Raw genomic sequence first — 27,272 nt, forward strand, 5'->3', positions numbered from 1 at the left:
AATCAGTGCATATTTGGAACACAACGAGCATACTAATAGATTCAGAGTACTGCACCAACGTTCTGGAGCATTCCGCTACTGCCTTCTGAAGAATGACTCATGTCTGGCACGCTGTACTTAGCGCAGAGTTGCGTTTCTTTAGTGGTATTGTCTCTGGATATTGGTGTTGCTTGGATGTGGGGGGTTAAAGGACAGGTCTATAGCATTCTGTTATCTAACTAATGGTTAAGCTTATTATAACAGTTCAGTGCAGTCAGCTATGATTTAAGAGTGAAATATAATAGTGGCATTTGCTAAGGCAAGCATCACTATTGATCATACTCAGGGTTCATAATTTGAACTAACCCATTACCCTACGTAGAGACGCCCAGTAACTTGGACCAAATGTAGCAAACCCCTATGGAACCACCCTGACACATTAGCATTCACATTTCAACACTAATTAAAACCCTAACCACATTGCAACATGCTAATAATCACTAGCACTAGCAACCACCCAGATCATCCTAACAACCACTTAGCAACACTCTAGCAACCACCCTAACATGTCAGCATCCACCCAGAGCACCCTACCAACCACCCTAACACCTTAGCATCCACATACTAAAATGCTAAAATTACACACTGGGAACCATTCAGTGCACCCTAGTATCCACCCTACCACCTTAGCACTCAGAACACACTAGTAGTAACCACCTAGCAATGCCTAACAATCACTCTTAACATCATAGCAACCATCAAGCAATGCCCAAGCAACTACCCAGAAAACCATAGCAAGTGCATAGCAACACGCTAAGAATTCACCTTAGGAACCACATAACAACATCCTGGCAACTGCTTTAACATTGTGGCAATGAATTTTGCATGGTCAAATGCCAGTTGCTTTTATGATTAAAATATAATACATTAAATACTACCAAAAAAAAAACATTAAATGTAAATCATATTAAGACACAGACTATCTGATTTTTTTAAATCTAATTTGATGGCCCTGCTTTGCTTTTGAAGTCAACATAAAATCATAATTGACAATTCTTGTTTTTTTTTTTTAATGGAATATTGCAATATTTGTTATAAATTATTGTTGTTATAATCATTATTGTTTTAAATTCATGTTCCCTTGTAATCTTTTATCAAAATAGCTTCCCCTCCCTCTTGTGATGACATCTTTTCTCTTCTCTGATGACGTGTTTACTGGCGTGAGGGCGGAACAAACTGTCATTCACATGACATGACTTAATGATCCCATCGATTCCCAATGGACGAGATCAAGTCCCGCACTTAATTTTTTCTTGTTCAAGAAACTTGGATGTACGTCACAATAGGGAAGAAAAGACAATTGCAACTTCTGTTTAATGCACTTTTGTACGCTATAATGGTAAAGTGACGTATGGTAATGAATGGCACTATTTACCTTGAAAAAATACCATGATACTGAATTATTATTTACTATTGTATATCCATGGTACAGTACATGTCTAAAAACCATGATATGACTATGGTACCGTCTAAAAAACTGTGAGACCATGGTATTTTAATGCATCATTCGTGTACCTCTTAAGGTTTATGTATCGAATATGTATTTTTCATACTTGCGCCCTGATTTATTATTGGAAGGTCTATTTACCTCACTGTTGTGGTTGATTCTCTTCCCTGAATTTTCTACCCCTCTTTTATGGAGTGTGTCCCGCTCTACTGGGGTATGCCCTACTTACAGTGGGTGTGTGTGTGTTTGTGTGTGTGTGTGTGCTGTGTGTGTGTGTCTTGAGATGCTAATAAGGCAGTCTTGGAGCTTTTACATGGAAGCAGGTCAGACGGATCCCCCTTGGTGAGAGACTGTGATCTCAGCTGCTGTCTGATCACTGTGTGGAGGGTCCAACGGGCTGATCACAACACGAATGCTCTGCTGAAATCAATGTACTGGGCGGATTTGATTTATACCATCTGTCCTTTCTACTAGGTTAGCAACATCAGTTGAGAAGGTGCAGTGTTTAATTTCTCGCTTGTGCAGTGGTTCTCAACCAGGGGACCAGGGCCCACTAGAGGGCCTTAAGGTGACTAAGATTATTTAATATTAGACAAATCTGGATATTTATCATTTTATTTCTTATTTCTGGAAATTTCATTCTATACACTACTGGTCAACAGTTTTTTTTATGTATTTGAAAGAAGTCTCTTATGCTCACCAAGGCTGCATTTATTTGATCAAAAATATAGTAAAAACAGTGAAATTATGGAATATTATTTCTATGTTAACATATTTTAAAATGTAAATCATTCCTGTCAAAGGAAACAAAGCTGAATTTTTAGCAGCCATTACTCTAATCTTCAGTGTTACATGATCCTTCAGAAATCATTCTAACATACTGATTTGATAAATAAAAAAGAAAATTGTATTATCAATGTTGAATACAAGCAGTTGTGCTGCTTCAATCTTTTTTGTGAAAACAGTGATGATTTTTTAGAATTATTTGATGAATGAAAAGTTCAAAAGAACAGCAATTTTTTTGAAATAGAAATATTTTGTAGCATTATAAATGTCTTGTTTGTCACTTTTGATCATTTTAATGTGTCCTTGCTACATAAAAGTATTGATTTTATAAAATCCTTTTAAATGGTAATGAATCCCGGATTCTACATAAAACTGAAGAAGCTGTTTTCAACATGGATAATATTAAGACATGTCTCAGATCGGCATAACAAAATGATTTCAGAAGGATTATCTGACACTGAAGACTGAAGGCAGGATGTAGGTGGTTTCCAATTTATTTCCTGCGCGTGTATTCTGCTTGCTTCTAATTTCTCTCTCTCTCTCTCTCTCTCTCTCTCTCTCTCTCTCTCTCTCTCTCTCTCTCTCTCTCTCTCTCTCTCTCTCTCTCTCTCTCTCTCTCCCTCTCTCCCTCTCTCCCTCTCTCCCTAAGCAATGTGCAGTTGCTTAGGATGTTATATGTGGTTTCTAGGGCATTGCTGTGCTGGCAAGGTGTGTTTACACAGATTTTAATATTACAGTGGTTGGCGTAAATGCTGTCTTAACTTTAGGTATATATTATGTCCAGCTACATAGTAAATAAAAACATTAAAAATACATACATGTAGCATTTCAAAATACAATGATTACACTGTTTAAAGCCTCAGAAACCTTAAATAGGCCTACTGCATAACACAGGAACAGTCAGACATGACTGAAAGTGATCTGACTTGTTATTCAGTAAGCAAGTAATTAATTCAGTAATCACACTCAATGACTTTTGATGAATTGGAAAAAAGACTATGGTCATAAGAGTCATCAGAGCCGATCAGCTCTATACGCACACTACGCAAATTGTGTAGGGCCCCGCAAATTACTCAATGCCCCACCTCCCCCTCGTTTCAAAACCCGTCAATCAAAGTTTACAATATCGATGAGAAAATTAAGCGGAACTACATCCTTCTGGTCACGAAAAGAGAGAAAAAAACACCATGAGAGTGAATTGCAGGAACAGCAATCAAGTAGACTTGTATTCTCTCCTCTCCAAGTTTGTTGTCAGCAAAGAACAGTAAAGTTAAGTTGATGTGCATCTATCTCTAGTCTGTCTGTCTTGCTAACCCAGCTGGGCAGTGCATATTGTGGTCTTTCTGTGTTTTGCTTAAAACACTGGCCACTTCCAGGGCCTTGAGGGCTGTGTTCTGTGACTTTGTTCCTGACAAAAAAAGTGAGAGTGGAATACATACAACTAATTATTACGTTTGATAAACGACAAAGGGCAACAGTGTTTGTTTATAAACTGCAGCTCGGAAAAGATAACCGCATAACTCGTTAACATGCGTTCATATGTGGGTGCACAAAATGAAACGCGCACTTTCCAGCAAAACATCTGTGGGGACCATAGACGGTGGGGACCAGTACAATATGGGCGTGATGACATGACACTCCTCATTATAGGCGGACATACCTTTAAAACAAGACAATGATTATCTAGTCTCCAAGTCAGTTTAGTTTACTCTGCAATAAAGCAAGATGGAAAGCAATGTATTGACATTGACTTTTGATTTATAGGCTATATTGCATTTAAAATGTTGATTGGCTGGACATAGCCAACTGGTCAATATGGATGCACATCTCTCAGTAAATAATAACCATCAAATATCAAGTATTGCTTTTATCATTTAAAACACAGTCGCATGCTATGACAAGCCATTTTAGCTTTTTCATTCACACGATGCATTTTTGCGATCAATTATTACATTTGTACTATTTAAAATGTGAATTCTTGATATTAAGAATGTACTTTTTCTAGTAGCAATGTCTATTTCTGATATCAGGAATTACATTTTCATTAGTACTAGTCAAAGAGTGGGAGCACTGGGGTGTCAGGTGCAACTATGTGGCACTGGAAAATGGTTTACATGGGCCAGGTAGGAGGGCCCCTTAACAAAATATAGCTTAGGGCCCCAGGGAGGTCAGGATCGGCTCTGAGAGTCATTCTCACTCTCTTTGCTGCCTGCAATGCAATATTAATATTTTCACATTGAATTTAAACCGCAAGCTAAAATATAATTTCGTCTGCAGTGGCACTGTAGATTCAGTGTTTAGTACAGTGCTCCATTCCCATTGGCAGATAAATGCAGGTGTTAAAGAACTGTTAACACAACCTGAAGTTATTAAAATCTTTAAAAAATAATTTTGGTTATGAATACAATTCCAGTAGGGCTTCATGGTAAATCAAAAATAAATCCGAAATCACGATATGGCTTAGTGCGATTATCAAATCACGAAGGCTGCATTTTTATTAAAGATAAATGTATGTGCTGTGTGTTTCAGAGAAAAGCACGGCACTGAGCTCATTTACACGTGAGCAGCAGTTCTGAGTTTGAGTCGCAGCATACACAGCATACATGTACACCAACCATCTACCGTAGTGAGAAGTGATTATTAACAAAAGAGATTTAAGCTCCCTGCGGTTTTGTTTTATTGTACTATGAAATATTACAATATTAATATTTCTTATTTTGTTTTTATATAGTTATTTTTATATAATATATTATATTATTATTATTATACAGTCATACTGATATACAATCACAACATTTTGGCCAAATTGTGCAGCCCAACAAACATGAACTGCAAACCGGGATTATTTTTTTTATCACATTTTAAATTCTCAATTGCAATTTTTAACAGAAAAATCGCAATTCGATTTTTCCCTCAAATCGTGAAGCCCAACATTCCTTACTATACTTTTTTTTGTAGATACTATACTTGTTTTGTAGATATCTGCATGGGCTATTACAAAACCCTCATAAAACTAATTTGAACATAAAAATATACACTTATTGTTTATATAATTGTAGTACACCCACTTAATTAACACCAATCAGCTAAAGTGTATTATGTTTCACTGACTGTAGGTGGCGCTATGTTCTCACTGTCACATAGATGAATTTGTGCACACATGCTTACAAGGCCCTGAGTTAATCTGTCTGCTTGAGAAAGAGACTGGACTGTTGTGTCTTCTTCAACACACACACACCAGATTTATGAATATTTGTGAACATGCCCACACTGCTCAGAGCTCAGGGAAATGCCCCCCCACCACCACCCCTTCTGCATATACATGCTGAGACAGCCAAGTTATATATGCTGATACATCATATCGAGAGAGGTTTATTTCACTGGGATATTGTGGCGCTTTGTTCTTGGAGTTTGTCAGGGCAAAGAGGAAGATGATTATGCCGAAATCCAGTCTTGCACTCGGAGAAGGAGTTCCCAAGCCGTACAATTGGTAGGCAATAACCGTCAGGCAGCCAGTAATCAGCTAAGTACCATAATCCTCCTTGCAGGGTAAAGTCGTGCTTGACCTCCAGCTAAATACAGCCTGTGATAACAGCATTAAATGGTAACACTGCTCTCCGCTCCCAGAAGCCTTTGCTCGTCGTGCGTTCGGCCTCTCGGCACCCTTCGGCACCTCTCGGACCACTTCGGCTTTCTAGAATTGACTCTTCGCTCTGGTGCGGCCTGACCATAACGCCTCCATGTGTGAGGGCATGCTGGGAGGGGTGGATGATGTGCTAAACTAGCAGCTGCTGTACTACGGGAATAGTGCTTGTGTTTTCTGTAGTGGTGACCTGGTTTCCCCCCAGCTGGACCTCTTCAGCCCTTCAGCGTAGCGGTGTGGTGCACAGCGCTCAAACAGGGATTTGTGGTTGATGCAGCCACGCACTCAACATGCTTGCGCCCGCAGCCCAGATGTGCAGCTCTTGACTGACAGGTGCGTGCATGCGTGACGCGCTCGGCCGTGGAAGATTTTTTTTTTTTTTTTTTTTTTTGCCTGTGCAGCGTTTGTCTGACAGTTGAGTGGCTCTCACTGAATGCTGCTTAGTTGACGGTTTTGTGACAGGCGTACAGATGTTCCGAGACGAGTAATTATAACGCCGGAGTAATGCCCACACAGAGCTGGCCGTACAATTAGGAAAGCTTATCATGCTCGTTGTGAGGTTTGCTTAGATATGGAATTTACACATTCAATTTGTCTTCCTCTTTTTCTCTCACCAAGATGCTGTTTTGAGCATCCTAATGGGGTTGAGTTCCTTTCCATGCAGTTATCAATGCCCTGAATGTAAACATAGTATATTACTATAATGTATATTGTTATAATATACACTACTATTCAAAGGTTTTGAGGTCCGTAAGATTAAAAAAAAAACTTTAATTAATAAATAATGCATTCATTATTCATTCATTCACAGTAAAACATTTATAATGTTTTAGAATATCTCTATTTCAAATAAATGCTCTTTTTTAAACTTTATAGCCTATTCATTAAAGAATTCTGAAAAATCATGGTTTCCACAAAAATATGAAGTGTTTTCAACCTTCATTATAAGAAATGTTTCTTGAGTAGCAAATCAGCATATTAGAATGATCTTGTGACACTGAAGACTGGAGAAATGCCTTATTTTACGTTTTAAAATATATTCAAATAGAAAATGTTTTTACTGTATTTTTTAACAAATAAATTCAGCAACTTCAGAGACTTCTTTAAAATATATGTTTTAATGTGTTGTATATGTTCTAAAACCAGATGTGGTGTTTTTATTTGACTAGATTCCATTCTATTTTTGTAACATTTCATAGTTACTCCAGTGACATTATTTTTCCTGTTTTAAATAAATTGCATTTATTTACAAATACATCTGTAAATATATTACTATTCATTTGAATTGTTATATATTTAAATTGCTTCATGACCATTACTAAATGAACAAAAAATAAGCTGAATTGTATTTTAAAATATGTAGGGACATAGTTAGTGATTTGATTCAACTCCAACCCAAGCACTATTTCCGTGGAAATGAGGAATCGTATTTTATTTGGGATCTTTAATTCCTTTACCAATGTAAGGAATTTCTATAAACAAATAGTGCAATACTGAGGGTTTTTTTTCTGGGTGTAAGAATAGTGTTATGTACACAGTCTAGCATCTGTGCTCAAGATGGCCTTTATTTTAAAGCAAACTACCTATAATGTTGTAATTGTGTACTGTACACGTACAGAATGTTTTAAAATATTCTCCTGCTGTGTCGGTCTGCTCTGATTGAGAAGCTCATAGAGCTTTGCACAGGGTTAAAATTGCAATCATGCATATGATGGCACAATGGTTGATGTCACATTTTAGACATTTAGCAATCATTTAGTGCTGGAATATGGTACAGCTCAATATGGTACTGCTGCTGACTTTGCACAATCATTTAATGATGTATCGCCCGTGTCAATAAAAGTAAAATGTTTCTCCATGCAAAAACTCCCCACTGCGGTGCTTCACTGATGCTCAAGTAACATGTTTTGAAGTATCATTCGTGCCTAAAACACAAACAATGAGAAATGAGTTCCACACTGAAGTTTTATTTAGGGTTTATTTAGGGTTATGTTTTTGCTTAAATCGCTAACCTTAAGTATGAGCAATACAAAAGTGATGTTTACTTTTACAATCACACCCATGCCATTGTCTCCTTTTTGAAACAGTGCTGGAGAGTAGTGGCATCTGCTGTAAGTGACACTGGCTGGCATGACATGATGTAGGTAAAAAGAAAGAAAGAAAGAAAGAAAGAAAGAAAGACTCAGTGTGACATAATTCCCCTCATGATTGTGGCCAGAGCCAAACTATGTGCTCCTAAATGTTAACCACTATGAAAGCCATGGCTCAAAGGTCTGTTATGGCAGACAGGTCCCAGGACCACCAAACCCCATCCAACTGCCTACTCTCACAGTCCCTGTGGGCTCCTCACGATGAAAGAGCTCCAAGGCAGGAACAACCGTGATGCTTGTTGACGTATGCCTGCTTAAACAAGAGAGTCCTGAAGCCAAATGGGTATGGACTCTTGGGCAGTGAACTTGAGGTGACTGTTTGGGTCACTGTTGAGCCGGTCTAGTAATTACACATAGATCAGGATGGCTGGTTTATTTATTCTGTGTGAGGAAAAAAAAAGTGTGACTTTGTTTCCAAAATTAAATAATTGTCTGCATTGTATTGTAATGAAGAAGAAAAAAATAATTTAAAAATATTTATTTTGTATTTAATTCTATAATTTTATACCCTCTAGACGTGTCAGGTTTTCTGCCTATTAGAGTAATATTAGATGTTGCAACCTGAGAAACATATCCCAATTAAACATTTCCCCACAAAACTGTATGCAGATTTATTTTTTACTTATTTTAAATTGAGGCTGCCCATATAATAAAATAATCATGATTATAATCATGATTTCTGACCAGTCTTTAGCACCAGTCCTGCACCATGAACATCTTGAGACCCTGTTCCAGTCTTTAGTGCTACATCCAGCTGTTTTTGAACACAAGAATGCATCCTATGTGAAACACATCTGAACTATTTCTTGGGCATTACCCTAAATTAGAGTAATATACAGGGCTTCCTTGAGACAGATTAATTGTTCAGACAACTCACCCACAAAATCTAGTTAATTTTTAAAGTATGTAGTTTTACACATCTCTTATCTGAATTGCTTGAAGAGAAAAGGAGGTGCCCAAAGCTCATTTGTGATTGTCTACATTTGTTTATTTGCTTTAGACTTGCCTCACTGTATTGACCAGTCACACTGACATTATTTTCTTTTTCCATTCTAAGAAACAGAAGCCCATCAGCATCCAGAGACCCAAACGCGGCATATAACCAAAGGGAGGGGGAAGGAGGACTGCAGTATGCCCCGGCTGAAGGTGGCATGCCTCGCTCTCCGTCCGACTACGGACGTGACCCTGGCCGTTCGCCCAGGAGTTCAAGAATGTACAACGAGGTGGGAGATTATCGAGACAGTCGAGGACGCTGGCACTCACAAGGCCAGCGTTTGGACGGCCAGTTAGACGACTATGAACTCCAGAGGCGCCGTGAGGAGGAATACCAGGCCCGTTACCGCAGTGACCCCAACCTGGCGCGCTACCCGGTCAAACCCCAGCCCTACGAGGAGCAGATGCGCATCCACGCTCAGGTGTCACGGGCACGGCATGAGCGGCGCCATAGTGACGTCTCACTTGCGTATACAGAACTTGACGAGCCTCTGCATGGCCCTGGTGTACGGAAGTCGCGCCTCCCTCTATTGGGAGGTCCAAGTCAACTCTCATACTCTGAGGACAGGAGCTCACCGGGACATCGGATGTCGAATCATAGCCCACCAACACCACACCGCAGCCCTGTGCTGGGTGAAAGCCGACGAGGACTGGCGGAGCCAACAAGGAAACCCATACTCCAACAGCACCACTTGGACCCTAGCTCAGCTATGCGCAGGAACAATCGGGACAAAATGGATAGCATGCTGCGAAATGACTCTCTAAGCTCAGACCAATCCGAATCGGTTCGGCCTCCTCCACCTCGACCGAACCGAAGCAAACGCCTTGGCAAGCTCAGAACCATGGGCAGCTTCAGCAGCTCAGAGGAGGAGTTGGCCACCACGCCAGAGTACACCAGTTGTGAGGATGTGGAGCTGGAAAGTGAGTCCATCAGTGAAAAAGGTAAACACTGCTGGCTGAAAGTGAAAATGAATAATTTCATTGTTGATTAAGAACATTTGCAGTGTTTCAGTGAGAAAAGTAATCTCAGATGTGACTCCTGTTATATCAGTTGCCTAGAAAGAGCTGCACCTTCATGGTGCTCCAGAGCTGATGGTGGCAGCAGAGAGTTTAATGATGTTGTATAGATTGTTTAGGGAGACAGATAAAAGCTAGTTAAACAAAGGCTGCATCGGAAATCGTATACTTCCCCACTATACAGTTGGCGAAAAACAAAAGAGTCAAATTCACAGTACTCATAAGAGTCTGCAAAAAGTACCCGGATTACCTATTTCTTCCGATATATGAGTTTATGTCCATTTCTTCTTTCATACGATGGACACTTTACTATCCCATGATGCCGCGGTAAAGGATTCATGAATGGTGGAGAAGCGACTTAAAGGAGCAGTATGTAGGATTGTGGCCAAAACTGGTACTGCAATCACCTTCAAATTACTGTAGAGCGGTGTATCCCCTTCCCCTCCTCCCTGACTCGAGGTTGCCAGATAGGCTGCAGGATACAGCAGGAACGTAGGCTGCTACAGAAGCTTCCAATGGCAAGTGACGAGTCCTAGTTTTTTTTTCTGCTAAATATGTTTATGCTTCAAATTAGAGATGTTTTGCAAAGTAATTATATATCGCAAAAATTTACTAATGGCGATTAGCCAAATATAATATTAAAGATGTACACTCGTATGTGACAGTACATTGTTAGAACAGTAGCTGTTAGTATACTAACGGTAGGTATCTGTCATTAACGTAAGTACAAGCACAAGCCTCGGTCACTGTGTCGATATCAAAGATACAGCTATTCATTTAGCGGACACTATAAGTGAAAGCGACCAGCTGTAATTTTTTAACTTACTCTGCAGTACACGTCCATAACGCTAAAATATGTGATGTGAAAGATTACATGTCATTCTATTATTTTTGGCTGTAGAACTTGCATGATAAACAAGTAGGCTACAAAACGTTCCAAGTGGGACACATTATTCACATCATAGGGTACAATGTGCTTTTCATTGGTGTTATGGGCGTTAGAAAAAGTTATTTTACCGTGGAATTGCGCCTATAGTGCTTCCAATTCGATGACCCACCTCCTCCATATGAGCTAACGTAACGTTACTTTGCACGAACATGCATAACTTTGTTCGACTGTCATGAATATTTTAAATGTCCATTTACATCAAGTACAAGTTAGCCAAACATAGATGAATCTTACCTGTCCAGAAATTCTTCTCCGTTTTCAGCCGTCTCCATCTTTCAAAGGCATCTCCTATACAGATCCTTGTTTTATTTCGGACTTTGTAACGAAGTATTTCGGATTCATAGCGAGTTTATGAGTTTATCAGTTTATCTGATTCGCAACGTTAGACTTTTTTTATCCGATTCCGACACATTTGTAGCTGCAGCTGTGGTAAATAGCAGAGCTGGCAACCCGGATGCCGCAACACTACTGACTTCGTGATTGGTAGATAGGTGGAGGGTGACGCATCAGACCAAAACACAACATGACAACATCAACATCAGTTGAGGGCTGCAACTTCACTTTTTAACCCTTCGGAGTCTTGGGCTATTTTGGCCGTTTTTGAGTACTTTTATTTTTTTTAAATTTTGCAACATAAAAAAATGTTTACCATACCAATGTTTGGTATAATTTTTTTCAGCACAACATCACCTATATGATCAGACAATTAGTTTTTCACTTTGATGTACTCTATCAACATACTGGACCCAAAATCACACAAAAAACACAAAATCCGAATAGAAAAATTATAGCTTTTCTACTACAAAAAAAACAAACATGCTCAATGAAGCATTTTAAAAGGTTTAAAATGTAAACACAAGTTGTAAATGTCAACATATACAGGTACAATTCAGATATAATCAACCTATATACAAAAAAAATATGATTTACAAAAAAAAGCGTGTGTAGCCATAGGCTTTTTTTCTTTCTTTTTAGCTCAGCCACTTTTTAAAAAATGTTGTGCACACAATTATTCAGAGAGCTATATTTAAGGCCTTGCATTCCCAGAGTATGAGGGTTTGCAAATAGTGCAAATACACCATAAAAAATTTAAAATTGAGATAAAATTAAACTATATGCAGCAAAAAGCAGGTGTGGCAATAGGCGTTTTTTCTTTTCTTTTTTGCTTAGAAACTCTACAAAACACTTCATGTACAATTACACAGATATCTACATTACAGGGATTTCATTCCTTGAGTAAGAGGGGTTCCTCAATAGTGCAAATATACCATACAATAGGTAAAATGAACACAAAATCAAATTATACATACAACTATTTACAGCAAATATCAGGTGTTTTTTATTTTTATTTTTTATCTGTGCCTCTCCTCAAAACAGTTTAGCTAAATCTACTCCTAAACTACCTAAACTACTCCTAAACTATCTACACTACTCCTAAACTACTCTCAAAATCTACTCAAACTCTTCCAAAAACTAGCAATAATCTCTCTCTATATATATAACGTATATATGTCTATCTTTATCAACTCCGTAAATCCTCTGCCTTTCAATTTTGCGTCTTAGCTCAGTTGGCTCCTCCTCCATTCCCTAAAATGTGCAGCCTGAACAGCAGAGTCAGCAGATTCACACATTTTTCTCCATTTTGTTTTATGACAAAAACCGACGAAGTTATTAGAATAAATGCAACGCCTGTCGCATCCCATCTTGCGTTCTTTTACGAACGCGTCAGTATTTTTTTATATAAAGTTTAAATGATCATATCTCCGTTTTTACTTGGTCTATCAACACAAAACAAAAAGTAAAATAGAATTTCAAGCCAGCACTTTCGACAGAAGTGGAGGGCAGCGCTCAACGTGACTTTGTTTTTATGCTTCGACGTCTTAAACTGGTCATGTAACTTGATCACGCCGGCGTGATCGGCGACCCCGAAGAGTTAAATGACAATATCCTGGCCGGACTACTGTTGTCAGTGATATAAGTATTTGAAATGAACATGATTTCTTAATGTCTAGTGTCATATCAGGGCCATTTTATGATTAATTTAAATACATTTCTTACATACAGCTCCTTTAACTGATGCTGGTTGGTCACATAATAATGACAACATGGTGAATGTAGTAGGCCTATGTCCTGATTACATTCATACTACACACACACTCATACTATATAGAACATATTTTTTTAGCGGTTGTGAATTACTTATTCAAAATAAGAACCTACTCAAGAGATTATGTGATTTCGGACAGCCATAGCTGCATCCAAAAGCTGAAAAATTATGCCTTCACAAGTGTAGGAAGGAAACGAGGCAATCCCGAATCCAATGATTATACCACATTCTGTCTGCTGAGATACCTTCATCCAATGGATTTTTGGAGGCAGTATAGATGTATTCTTTGTTGCCCATATACCATTATCCTGTGCTGAAAGTTGTGGTTGGTTGTCAGTTTGTGTGTAAATGTGTGAGTTTGAATGTCATTCAACTTTTGATTTCAGTTCTAGCGCAAAATTAGTATTGTAGTAATTAAATATGTGCTTAGTTATCACCAAAGCTTGCTCTGTTTTGTTGTAGATGATTAGACTGTTATGCTTCCTCAGAACTCCTGTCTGAAATCAGTTTTGTGAGATACGTTTGTGTGCAAACACTGCCTTATAGTGTAGAGGCAACAAGTCAGCTGCCTAAGCTTTTGGACGCATCCATAAACATGCAATTAATTAGTGCACCTTAAAGGAATCAACATTCAGATGAATTGTGATTTGGCATCCTAGATCTTAAATTATTTTGGTTACATTTTGGTTCTCCTTCAATGAAATTCAGTTTTGCCTGATGAATTGGTTGATGAATTTTTTTCTTCAGTTGTGCTTGATGCAATTGCAATTGTAGAATTAAAGGGATAGTTCACACAACAATTAAAATTATGTCATAATTTACTCGCCCATCAAGTTTTTCTTCACCTGTATGAGTTTCTTGGAGTGTTGGTAAGCAAACTGTGTTTTTTTTTTTCATACTATGGAAGTCAATGGGGACCAGCAATGGTTTGGTTACCAACATTCTTCAGAATATCTTCTTTTGTGTTCAACAGAAGAAAAAAACTCATACAGGTTTAGAAAACTTGAGGGCGAGTAAATAATGGCAATATTTTCATTTTTGGGTGAACTATCCCTTTAAAATGATTGTTAAAAAAGCCAGTGTTGTTCATTAACTAGATTGTAATAGTAAACATTTCTACCAAAATGTCATGCTGAATGCATTTTTAATTTAATGAACAATAATTAAACCTTTAATACTGTATGGCTATACCATAACAGACTTTGAGAGACTATCAGACTGGGTGTGTGATTGTAAATGTGATGTTTTGTAACGGTTAGTGATGTTATTTATTTATTTGTTTCCCTATCCGGCAACCAAAGCTTGTTAACCGACAAGATTATGTTAAATTAGAATTAAATTGAACTAGAATAAACAAGTGTCTGTGAGCCATTAAGAATAACAGAATCTGTTTTCCAGGGGTTTAGTTTTACATGCGCAAATATTCACTCATCGTCACATCACACACCTGCAGCTCTTCTGTGAACGGAGAAAAAAACAATATATATATATATATATATATATATATATATATATATATATATATATATATATAAAAGGATTAAATGTGCAAAATGTTTCAATTCAATCATTACGATATTAACAAAACAAAAGAAAATGTGCAAGTTGTAGGCTATATGGTGCTAAACAAGTTCAGAGTTCAAACAAGAAAATAATCCGTGACGGCAGATTGCAGCATCCTGTTTTTTCTCTTTATTTTTAAAAAGTACAATGTTTTGCTTTATTGTAAGTGAACACAAATAAAACTAAACCCTTTACAGGTTCAAATGATGACTTCCACTTATGACCATAAATGACGGAGTGTATGAAGTTGTTTCCTCCGTTATAAGGAAACAATTCAAGTGATCGCCTCACGCGCACTCACAATATATCAGTTCTAGCATTGTTAACTTGAAATCTTTGTTATTTGACCTAATTGTAACAAATTACAGTTACCAATTTCTTGTATCCTGATCAGAGGTGGGAGCAAGTCACACATGTTCAAGTCACAAGTAAGTCTCAAGTCCCATACCATCAAGTCTCAAGCAAGTCCAAGTCGCATGTACACGAAACCAAGTCAAGTCAATTCAGTGGTTCACTTCAAGCAAGTCAAGTCGAGTCCTGCTAAAGGTCAAGTCAAGTCCAAGTCAAGTTACAATACCAAACAGAAAAAAAGTTTATATTGGCCTCAACCTTATTTATTTTTGATTACCTTGATTACCTTTCTTATACATTTATATCGTAATATTATTAATATTCATATAATTTATTACAGCATGTATTTGTGATTATCAAAATTTGGAATTATTATTAATATAATAACAATTATATGAAAAATGTTGAAGATAAAACATTTGAAGGCAAATTCACAAATGTGATACATTAATTATATTGGTTTTATAGTAAATGTCATATGTTTAACTTTGCTTATATTTTTTTTATGGAATATCACCGGCAGACATTAACTTTCCCATTAATAGCCCATGGTTGACCCCTAAAATAGATTTCCAGGGGCATTTTTTTCTAACTATGTTCTAACCATTTTTTTTCTATCCATGCATTTACACTGCAATTACACACCATAAATAATGTTATGAGATTAATTATTTAAATATAATCATTTTAATATAGAAAAAAATAGATGCTAAAAAATAATAAATTATATTATTTTAATTATGAAATTAAAACCGCTAATAGGTGGCGCCAAATCAACGTCTTAATGTACGAGTCATAGAAGCATTCATTCAACCGATTCGTTCAAAGCGGTACATTCAATCTGGAACTAAGCAACTAGGTCACTGAATCACAAAAAAAAACAGATTTCCTCTTTTTCTGTGGTTTGTTTGAAACTACGGTCATTGGAGAAATAGAGCAAAAACAGAGAATATTTACAATATTACGTCTAAAATGTCACACAATATTCACTCTTCGTTTACTGGACTGTTGTATAAAATCATTATCACATTCGCAATCGCGCCAATATTCTGGAAATATTTTTTAATATCATATGTTATAAATATAAAAATATCTCATATAGGGACATTTTTTCCACATCTTGAATTTTGGGTGCATATTAATTCTGCTCACATTGCCCCCCAACCCCCTGATAACATCTGACCCTGCTTCAAGAGAAACATAAAACACGGCAAAACATCATTAACAGTTTTCTATGCTGTTTTTCGTCATTGGAAAGAGCGACATATTTGGCTTTAAAAGCGTGATTTGAAAGAAACTGTGGCAAATGTCTGCGTGAATTTATGCACGTTATACAAAACATATGCCACCATTAATTATCATTTTGAATCTATTGACAGCCTTAAGCTATATTTGAAAACATAATATTGTATAAAGAGGCATGCTGTTTTAACCACTATTCTCTCTAGATGTAACGTTTGTCAAATTCACTATAACAAACAGGTTAAACAAGCCATAGCTTACTTTTAGACGTGGTGAATGAAGTTCGAGGTTGTGATGGCCGTGTCCGATATCCCTTGCCAGTTATTATGTATACAGCAAATCTTCTTGTATGAATATGGTCAATTTCTAGTGTTTATATCCAAAAAGAAAAGATGCTGGGAGATGTTTTTGAATTTAGCGCACTCACTGAGGTGTATGTTTTTTCTGTGCTCTGTGCGTCACGCAATCGCGCAGAATCTGATGACTGGCGTCAATGGTTCCGTTGCTTTCATTTTGTTCATCAATATATCTTGCGATGATTTATATAAAAATGTATATGAAGTCATTTTCGAGTCATACAGTTCAAGTCAAGTCAAGTCTCGAGTCATTGGATCTCAAGTCAAAGTCAAGTCATTTTCTTAATTTAGTCAAGCAAGTCTCAAGTCCTTAAATTTGCGACTCGAGTCAGACTCGAGTCAAGTCATGTGACTCGAGTCCCCCATCTCTGATCCTGATTACGTATCGCTGTTTCACAAGTTCACACTTACATACAATTAGAGGGAGTAAGTCTAATGCGTATTTGGCGTGCTGTCCGGGGGAGGGCTCCAAACTCGGGGTTCAGCCCGGGTTGGGCCAGATTTTCAAAACAAGAAGGATAGCTGGGCCAGTCATTTCAGCAGTGAAGCAGCTCGTAATGACACATTTTAAAACCAACACAAACAAATGTATTGAAAAACATGTAAGGTTTATTAATTGTTTCTCTTTTAACTTTGGTCAGTTTGCACAGCAAAAGGTTCATAAAAAAACAATAAAAGAGCTAACTGAACAGTATCTGAGGTAGCCCCTACTTTTTCCACTTACAAAAGAAAAAAACTGACCTCTTGCCTAGTCCTACCTAGGCTACATATATGACCTATCTGATCACAAAGTGCATAAAACAAAAAGAGTGCACAGTAGTAGGCTATTAGCAATAATATTAAGTTCTCTTTTGAAACAAAATCAACATCTTGCTCACATTTGACCCAGGAACATCTCAAAGTGCATAAAATAAAAAGTGCACAGTATTCACAACTAACACATGCATACAAGGTGTACTACTGCACACTGAGGGAACATATTTTAAATTACCACATGTGTGATTAGGCATGCCTTTGTTACACATCCCACATTATATTGATGTAGGCTACAGTTACCCTGCTGACTTAGTGGGAGAAGTGATATTTTTTTGTTTTGAAAGAGAGCATTGACTTTAGGCTTGTAAGTTGTCAATGCAATCCGAAGGCATTAGTGGAGAGTACGGTCAGTCAGGGAGCAACGAGAGTTGCTTTTTATGGAGTTCATGTGTGAAAAACTTGAGTCGCATGTGTGTGTTGATCCAAACATACTGAGCATGATGAATGCTACTTTCTTAATGTTAGGGACCTGATGTACGTTGACATCAGTCCAAAACATTGCAGGCCCGTTAGTGCAAAGCTCCTGTGCCATGGTTACAGATGACTGCATGTCAACAAGTTTGAGTGTTAATTTTCCCTCGTCAATGGAAGGGACCACTTGCCTTGCTCTGGCGGATAAGTCCCCTTCTATTGCAACAGTGAATGGGTCTCTGACAAAAACGGCCACCTCTGTGGGCAGAACAAGTCCATCCAATCGACCAGCAAAGTTCTTTTTCAGCCTCGCAATGAAATCTGTCATCACATCCGTGATTTGTGCGGGGGATTAGATGTGTTTGCGGAGTGTTGGAAAATGCAGCATTCGGCCTGTGCTCAAATCAGTTGCGAAAAGGTCCAGTTTAACTTGTAATGCGCACATCTGTTCCACAAGGTCGATGACAGTCTTGTCTCTGCCTTGTAGTCCCAAATTGAGATCATTCAGGTGTTTGAAAATGTCGCTCAGAAAGCAGGCATCGGCCATGAAGTTGTCGTCCAGTATTCGACTAAAGTGCGTTTCTGACGATTATTGCTTGCTGCTGCGAAGGAAAGTTATGTATCTCCTCTCTGAGACCACAGAAACGCTCCATTGCTTTGCCTTTGGACAGCCAACTCATTATGAAAAAGAAGGTCGTGGTACTCAGCAAACATTTCTGACAGCAGCATGTGGAATAACCGGTGTTGGAGGCTTGATGTGGAGCAAATAAAATTAATTGTAGCCATCACGCTGTCCATTGTCGTTTTGGGCGCCCCGCTTAGTTTTGCGCACAACACCGCCTGATGCCAACGCAGTGTAAGGGGATCAACTGAGGTGCAACAGCAGATCAACGTGCTGCCAAACCATTAATTTTCCCTGTCATGGATGGAGCCCCATCTGTCACAAGCATGCACATACGCTTCATATCCAGACCATATTTTTTTAAAAAATCGGGAATTTTCCAAAAGACTATATTGCCAGTTGTGTGTCCTTCTAACGGCAGTTGGCCAAGCAGCTCCTCTCGGAAGCACTTGCTGTAAAAAAAACAACCTGACATATATGTACAACTGAGTAGTATCGGTTTTGTCTGTGGACTCATCTACTACTATAGACATAGTATCAGCCTTCATCAGGTCTCCTAACAGCGTTTCATACACATCTGCAGCAAGAATTTCAACCCTACGAATGTTGGAAGTATCTGAAAGGGGTACGTTTTTTATAGCAGATGCCATGCTCGTTTTAATTTTATCGCCATTTATCACCTCATCCACTACGACCAGCATACAGGTTTCAGAGTCTGTGAATGGCCTTTTCTTTTTTGCCAATATCCAGGAAACACGAAGGGATGCTGCGGTAGCTCTCTCTTGGGCTGTGAATGATCGCACCATGGTAGTACTACTCCGGTTGTAAGATGCAATCAAACTCTGAACTTTTGCAGCACTCTCTTGAGATCCCTCGGGAAAATTGGTGCGGAAAGTCTGGTGTTTCTCAACCTGGTGCCACCGCACATTGTAATCTTTAAGTACTGCGACGCACTCATTACAAATTAAACACATCGGTTTGGTGTTTGGATGTGGCGGTAAAATAAACAAGTATTTTTCAGTCCAGGCAGGGTTAAACTGACGGTTTTCATTGGCAATTTTACGTTTCAGTGTTGAGAAAGACATATTGATAGTAATCTAGGCTACTACCGGTACGCTCTGCATTGTTTGCGTGTTGCTAGGCTATGTGGTCTGTACTACTGTATGAATTTGTTGGAATGTGTGTTTTTGGCGGGACCACGGGCTGGACCACTCGGAGGTTGCTTCCGGGCCGCTTGTGGCCCGCAGGCCGCCAATTGAATAGCCCGGCTGTAAGTTCATCTTCGGAACACAAATGAAGATATTTTTGATGAAATCCGATGTCTTTCTTTACCAGCCATAGGGAGCAACATCATTGCAACTTTCGAAGCCCAGAAAGGTAGTAAAGACATCGTTAAAATGGTCCATGTGACTACAGTGGTTCAACCTTAATGTTATGAAGCGATGAGAATACATTTTTTGTGCAAAAAAAGACAAAAATAATGATTTTATTCAACAATCTCTTCTCTTCCATGTCAGTCGTAGTAAACACTGTGCAGACTTCCAGCTTCTATGTCAGAACGCTGGCCCCTTAATTTTTTTTATTTTAATTTATCCTGAAAAAGTACTTTTTAAACTGTTTAACCGATAGTATTAATCTGTCAAAATTCTGTCGGTTACCGGTTAACCAATAAATTATGAGCGTCCCTAGTAACGGTAATCCCTGAGTGACATTCTTAACACAATCACGTGGGAAGTTGAAAAATTAGAAGATGAAGTATTAAAGACTTGCTAGGATGTTACATTGACCTCAGATTCAGTACAATTGCCAGTTCTCTTGGTAAATCTCTTTTAGTTTTAATTTCTGTGCTTTAGAGTTGTTGAGATCAGTTGTGACATGCAATTTATTCATTGACCTCTCACCTTTAAATTCAGTTTAAAACTGCACTTAAGATAAAGAAGAATCCACTGAAACTAATTATGCAATGTAAGCCAGGCTGAAGATACTTGAGTGTGAATGGGAATGATGTGTAGCGCTTCAGTGGACACAGTCATACATTTCTATTCAGTATTAAGTTGATTCCCATTACAATATGAATTTATATAGCTTTTCTACAGGACAGTTAAAGCAGAACTAAGTAACTTTTTTACCTTAACCAAACAGCTTTGGAGTCATTGTAATGTTTATATTACTGATTTTGTGTTGAATGGTGGTCGTCTCGCACCCCCCTAGTGCCTGTGAGCCGCAAAACCACCCTTGCAACTTTGGGCCGGCAAGTATCGTGTGATATCAGGTCTCGCGAGGTAACGAATTGCTTTACGGCACTGCACGCGTACACGCCCCCATCCAGGATACGGCTAGCTATAAGAACAACTATCGTCTAGAGCCCGACCGATATATCGGCGGGCTGATATTATCGGCCGATTTTAGGCATTTTCCTAACTATCGGTATCGGCATTTATAATGGCCGATAAATGAATATTTTAAAAAATGCGGGTACGGTGATTCATGTAAGGGTGGCGCTGCCAATAAAGCACCTAAAAGCTGTCACAAGAACTGGCAAAAATAATGATTATGAATACAACAAATATAGCAAGGAGACATTTTAATTGTTTATTAATAAACAAGTGTTTTCAGTCAGTGTCAGCCAAAGATGAAGTTGACGATGCTGACTCGCGATCTTCAGTGAGCGCGCGCCAGAGAGAAATGCACATTTCATACGATTACATGAGTCTGTCTGTCTTTCGTTTTGAATTGTTCTGTTTAAAAGTAGACATTTCAATATAGATATATTTCAATTCTCAGGTCTATACGCTGAATTTCGGTTCATGAGACGAGCTCCAGTTCACTTGCAGGCGCCTCCGTGTCGAGATTATCTATCGTCTGCTAAATTTACTTCTTATAAATTAAACCCAGGCAAATGGCTGATGAAACATTGATTAAAATTAAGATACAATTAATACAAAACGAAATTCACTTTGAAACGAAAGGTTTTGTGCTTTCTGTTTGATGTCTATGTGAAAGTTTCAAAGCATTAGTGCCGCTTTCAGAGCGCTCACGTCCGTAGTGCTGAACTGTCGCGTCTGTAACATTGTTTTTTCCTCATAAATGCAAACACGAAAAATAAAATAAAATAAAATAAAATGAATATTTTTTATGTAGCCTGTGGAGACTGAGAGCCAACCCTTCTTCATCCGGTGGGTAGTAGCCTACTTGTGATTTGCGCAGTGTAATTCACAGAATTGATTTCTCTGCTACAAGCCTCTGTCGCGTATTGTGTGAGCTTGTGACTATTGCAAGCGCGCAGCTGAGAAGTCCTGATTATATTGTCTGCTATATTTAGGCCTTCTTCTTATTTATTAAGAAGAAGGCCTAACCAATTAATTTCATCAATTGGTTGATGAAACATTGATTAAAATGCGTGGCGCGAGCGATATCCGACAGTAAATTGATTCTGCTTTGTCTAGGGTAAACAGCTGTTGCGACGCGAGCAGTAACGGCCGCGTCCGGTGTAGACACCGTGTTAAAGCTCATTCTGCCTGATAACGCTACGTTACAACATCAAGCAATATTCCAAAAATGTATATAATTATAACACTTTATATAGGGCCATTTTGCATTAAGAGTAGCCTAGTTTCACGTTTAGTACATTTTGCTTACTAATTATTTAAAATAGTATAAAAGTACTGTACATATGTAATTAAAAACGTTTTCATTATGATATTATTCATTTTACTTTAGTAAAAAGATCTGAGTTCTTCCTCTACTGGTAGAGATTAGAGGAATTAAGAGTAAAAATAGAAGATAATAAGGTTTTGTCAGTGACACTTTTTATATATTTATTGATACAAGTTATGACTAAATTAAAAGACAAAGTCGTCGTTAGTGAAGATTATGCAACAGTATTTAGAATATAATATAATATAATATAACATGCAATGCAAACTAGTTTGGTTACAGCTCAGCTGTATAATTCTCATTCTATCATTCCCCCTGCCTCCATTACATATCTGTGTCACACAAGTGTTTGATTACCACATTTGAGTGATCATTGCAAAACGTGTTTATAAAATATATTTATTCTGTTTATAGCTACTGTGTAAAGTACCCATCAAAAGTTTGTACACACCAATAGGAAAGTGTCCAAACTTTTGACTGGTATACTGTACTATAATACACATAAATAATATTGCTACTGTATTATAATATACACATAAATAATATCGGCCGATATATCGGTATCAGGCTTTTTTTACTCCCTAATATCGGCATCGGCCCCCAAAAATCCATATCGGTCGGGCTCTACTATCGTCCCATGGCAAAGCTGGCATATAAGAAGCAGAAAGCTAGAAAAGCATTGTCAGAGGAACAGAGAAAGAGGAAATGGCAGACTGAACGAGCGAGGAGTCAGACACGAGTAAACATCGGACCTGCGTTTTCAGAATGGCGAAAAAAAACGATGAAAGTGCGGTCGGAAGAGTCTAGAAAAAGGTAACGAGAATCTGACAGCACGAGGAACCGGACAAGATCGATTATCATGAGAACAGTTGTCAATATCTCACGTAATTATCAGGACATAAATAAGCCTACATGTTGTAAATAGTGTAAATGAGCGCAATTTGCAAACTATTATGATAAATTGCAATAATCATGTCTAACAACATCATAACGAACATTGTTACGAAATCAGGGCTCTCAAGTGTCACGCATTGAGCGTGACAGTCACTCATTTCGGTCTTTTGTCACGCTCTCCCGCCACACATTGTATTTCTCACGCTGAAAAACTATTTGTAATATATTTAATATGCCACAACTCTGGCCGCGCCGCTCTCACTGTGGAACCGGCTGGAATCAAGCGCGTCTCCTCTGGTGTTGTTCGTCGAGCTACACAATAGCCAATCAGAAAATAGCACTATTGTATCTGGGTAAGATTTAACGCAACAACCAATGACAAAAATGTATCTGTCGGCTGGATGTCACTCTTGCCTGTCTTCAAAACTTGAGAGCCCTGCGAAATAATGCGACGTACATGATACACTTTATTGGTGTCATCTGGCATTTAGGCTCAGGTAAGCCTAATGCGGTAGGCTACTTTATTATTATGAAGTGCAGACGCCGTGAGTGCAGATACGCTCTGCGTGAGTGGTGTTTACGACAGTAACGTTACATACAAGTACTCTACAGCGACTCTAGAGATCGCTGTTTGACAAAAACAGAAATCCTGCATAGTGCCGCTTTAAAGTGAGTATTTTACTATGACCTCAAATGACCTGATGATGTAATGTCCTGTAGATCTGTAGATTCTAGGGATGCACCGAAATGAAAATTCTTGGCCGAAGCCGAATAATAATGAAACGGTTGGCTGAAGGCCGAATACAGAACGGGGTGTTTCACATATTTTCCATTTTGGCAATTTTTTCACCATTGCATTTAATTAAATAGTAAAATTATTCTTTTTTAATATTTTGTCTTGCTTTTCAGAGAAAAAAAATCAAATTGCAAAAATACAATTTATTTAACACTTTTTTAACATTCCAGCAGATATTATTTAAACAAAGCACAATATAACTTAAAATAAATAAATTAGTAAAATAAAAAATATATTTGTATTTAACCATCTTTGAAGCCCCCCTTCTTGAATAGCCTATGTTAGGCCTATAACTGACTGCTGAAAAAATGTAACCAAAAAAGTGCATTGAAAAGCACAAAAAAAATGTGGATGAACCCACAACTGTGAATAACTGAATAATATTCAGTTATTATTATTATACAATGAAGTGAATAACTGTCCTAGACATAAGCCTACTTTTGCGGTTCACATACACTTTATTGTGGGCGTTGACAGGTTTGCATGGATTGCCTCAGATCATTTAGGTTTCAATATAGCGCGCGCTCTCCGTGGTGATTAGCAGATAAGGAGTTGCCATGAGAACCTCTGACATGTCGCTCTTTTCATACAGATTACATAAACAGAGAATATTTGTTTTCGTTTTGAATGAGATCATTTAAAAGTAGACAATTCAATGATTATAAAGCTATATTGCCTTTGCCTGTGTGACTAGTATTGGCTGAGTTTTGTTTACGTTTAGAGACGTGCTCCAGAAAAAAAGTTAACGGAGACAGAGAGGCAGAAAGCACACCCTGTTTGTTTTCTTTATTTTACAAAAGCACAGTTTTGTTTCGATTGTAAGTGGACACAAATAGACATTTATATAGAATAGAATAGTTTATTTTTTCATATTTCTTAAGTCTGCATTTAAGTGACCACAAATGACGGAGTATTTAAGTCTATTTTGCTGCTATGTGAAAAAAATCCAGCAAAACGCGGCGTCGCGTTTGTCTACTACAGAGGGTTAAAAGACGCTTTAGTGCTGCACGTATAACATCTGCCACAGATGCATCAGTTGAGCTTCTCTTTTGTTATCTGCCCAAAGGGGGCATGTTGGCTGTATTTATAAAGCGCGCCTCTCACTCTACTCTGGTTACTATTTGATCGCGTCATCAAAAAGGTCATTGTTCGGTCAAATTTATTCAGTCTTTTTACTTATTCGGCTTATACTTTTACTTATAATAATTATTTATTAATTATAATAATTTCGGTTGCCGAACATTCGGTGCATCCCTAGTAAATTCTTTATCAATGTCATCACCACAGGTTAGATATAAATCTGTAACTAGCTAAACAAACAGACAGTCATATCTCTGTTCTAGTTCATTGGGTGAATCCATTGGTTAAAAAAATCCAGGCTGGTTTATGCTGGTTAGTGCTGGTGAAGTTGGTCGATCAGCACACCCAATTCACATCCTGTAGAGCAGCAAACCAGCAATCAGCATTCCATGTCTAAGCATGCAAAACATACAGTACTTTATAATGGTGTTTTTTAGGAGTGCTATTTACTAGTACATCCTGACAAGTATATGAGCTAGGGGTGGGAATCTCTTGGCCATGATTCGATTTGATTCCGATCCAGAGGGCTGCGATGCTAAATCGATTATCGATGCATCATTTTGTGTGTGTGTGTGTGTGTGTGTGTGTGTGTGTGTGTGTGTGTGTGTGTGTGTGTGACTATTTGGTACTTTTAAGGCAAAGTATTTATAATGACCCGTAAAGAATTTACTTCCAATATATTTTATTAATAAAACAAATTGAAGTGATTTGGCAACTCAACTGTAAGGTTACATTTGCCAACATATGTCCCAACATTGCAAAGAACCAACAGGAAAATAAATGTGTGCCTGTACTAGCAGCATACTTGTAGTAAATTAACACAAACTTCAGCATATTCTGAATCTCTAACATAAAATAGTAGACTTATAACCATCATCATCCTGTTATGTGCAATGGAGCAAAACTGTATAATCCTTCAGACAAAAAAAAAATAGAATCACAAGAAAAAAATCACAAACATCTTTCATACAATAATAATGTTTGTGGACTTACACATATTCTGAATAATTAGTGACATACAAAGCTACCCAATAAATAATAAAGAGTCTAAAACTTATGACTTGAAATTGTTGCTGTATAGCACAATCAAAAATAGTTTATACAAAAAAAAGTACATGATCATCTGCAGAGAGCACAGTCAAAATGTAACTTTTTGTGACACAGTGGCGGAGCCAGGCGGGAGCTAGGTGGTGCTGTAGCTCCCCCTATAATAGCCATAGCACCCGCCCAGCACCCCCATGAAATGTCTGTAATTTTTTATATTTATATTTTAATGTCATGTTTGAATAGTCTTTTTCATGTTGTTAAAAATGGGTATCAAATATTAATTAAAAAATATATATTTAGTCTAAAACATGAGGCCCAAACAGGCGATCTTCTTTGGCCAATGGACGCAGCGCCCGATGAACGTTTGCAAACATCCCAAAGCTCCCGTATATTTATAGCGGCTCCCTGATGGCCGCAAATTAGTTCAAATCTCCCGGAATCTAGAGCTTGTGAGGTCGTCATGTAAGACAACCCAAACCCCCCCAAACCCAAATTTTTGACATTTGTGAATCGATTCAGAATCGTCCGCATCGCGATGCATATAAGAATCGATCACCCCCCCCCCCCCCCCCCCACCCCTAATATGACCTAATGTGAATCTTAGAATCTTTCAATTGTTGAATAATTAAAATGGATCACCAAATTGCCTTTTTCAGCCGTGCTAAACATGTTTCTTCAATAGTCATACTGACAAATTCTTTTGATAAATTCTAAGAAGTTCTACGAAAAATGATCCTAAGTTCAATTCTTGAAAAATTCTTAAGAATTTCACAAACATTTTTTACTTAAGAAGAAAATGAAAGGTGTTGGTGTAGTCGGGTACCTCAAAGCTCGTCTATTGAGCTGCCAGACGATTACCGTAGATTTCATAATAAGCGCACAAACTATTTTCATTGCGACTGGGTTGGCGGGAGTTAATCACTCACAGTCGAGTTTTTTATGCACCGTGTCTCAAGATGCAGCAATCTTTCCCATTCATTTGCGCTCCATCTTTCTTGCACTCTCTAGAGTGAACATGTCCTGTATCTGTGTGTGCTGTCTATCTTTAATGAGCACATCATTTACACACAAAGGATCGATCTGTGTCACTTAAGAGTACTCATCCAGATTCATGACACTAGTAATAATATGTATTATACTTAGCTAGCTAGTGTTATGTTTAATGCTTACAATTTGACACAACCCAGTAAATTCATTAAACATCTTACATTTAGGTATTTAAGACATTTACGAACATTCTTTTCGAGAATATGAATACTTAAATAAATAAGATCTTAAGTAACATCTTAAGAAAAAAAGAAAAGAA

At 37.9% G+C, this 27,272-nt stretch overlaps 1 protein-coding gene across 48 annotated transcripts in view; it reads left to right on the top strand.

Annotated features, from left to right (window-relative positions):
* The window catches only part of rims2b (regulating synaptic membrane exocytosis 2b), a 240,779-nt gene that overhangs the window by 98,180 nt on the left and 115,327 nt on the right, over positions 1-27,272 (top strand). For 46 of the 48 annotated variants that reach the window (XM_077196592.1, XM_077196603.1, XM_077196620.1 and 43 more), the window contains one exon: positions 9,123-10,000. In XM_077196592.1, the coding sequence (XP_077052707.1) occupies positions 9,123-10,000 (878 nt within the window). Of the gene's footprint in view, positions 1-5,907; positions 6,249-9,122; positions 10,001-27,272 lie in introns of those variants that run through there. The other 2 variants (XM_077196610.1, XM_077196619.1) reach the window with 2 other exon arrangements.

Source organism: Siphateles boraxobius, unplaced genomic scaffold (genome assembly GCF_051911475.1).
Source record: "Siphateles boraxobius isolate OS27281-9 unplaced genomic scaffold, OSU_SipBor_1 35, whole genome shotgun sequence".
In the NCBI taxonomy this organism is placed as follows: domain Eukaryota; kingdom Metazoa; phylum Chordata; class Actinopteri; order Cypriniformes; family Leuciscidae; genus Siphateles; species Siphateles boraxobius.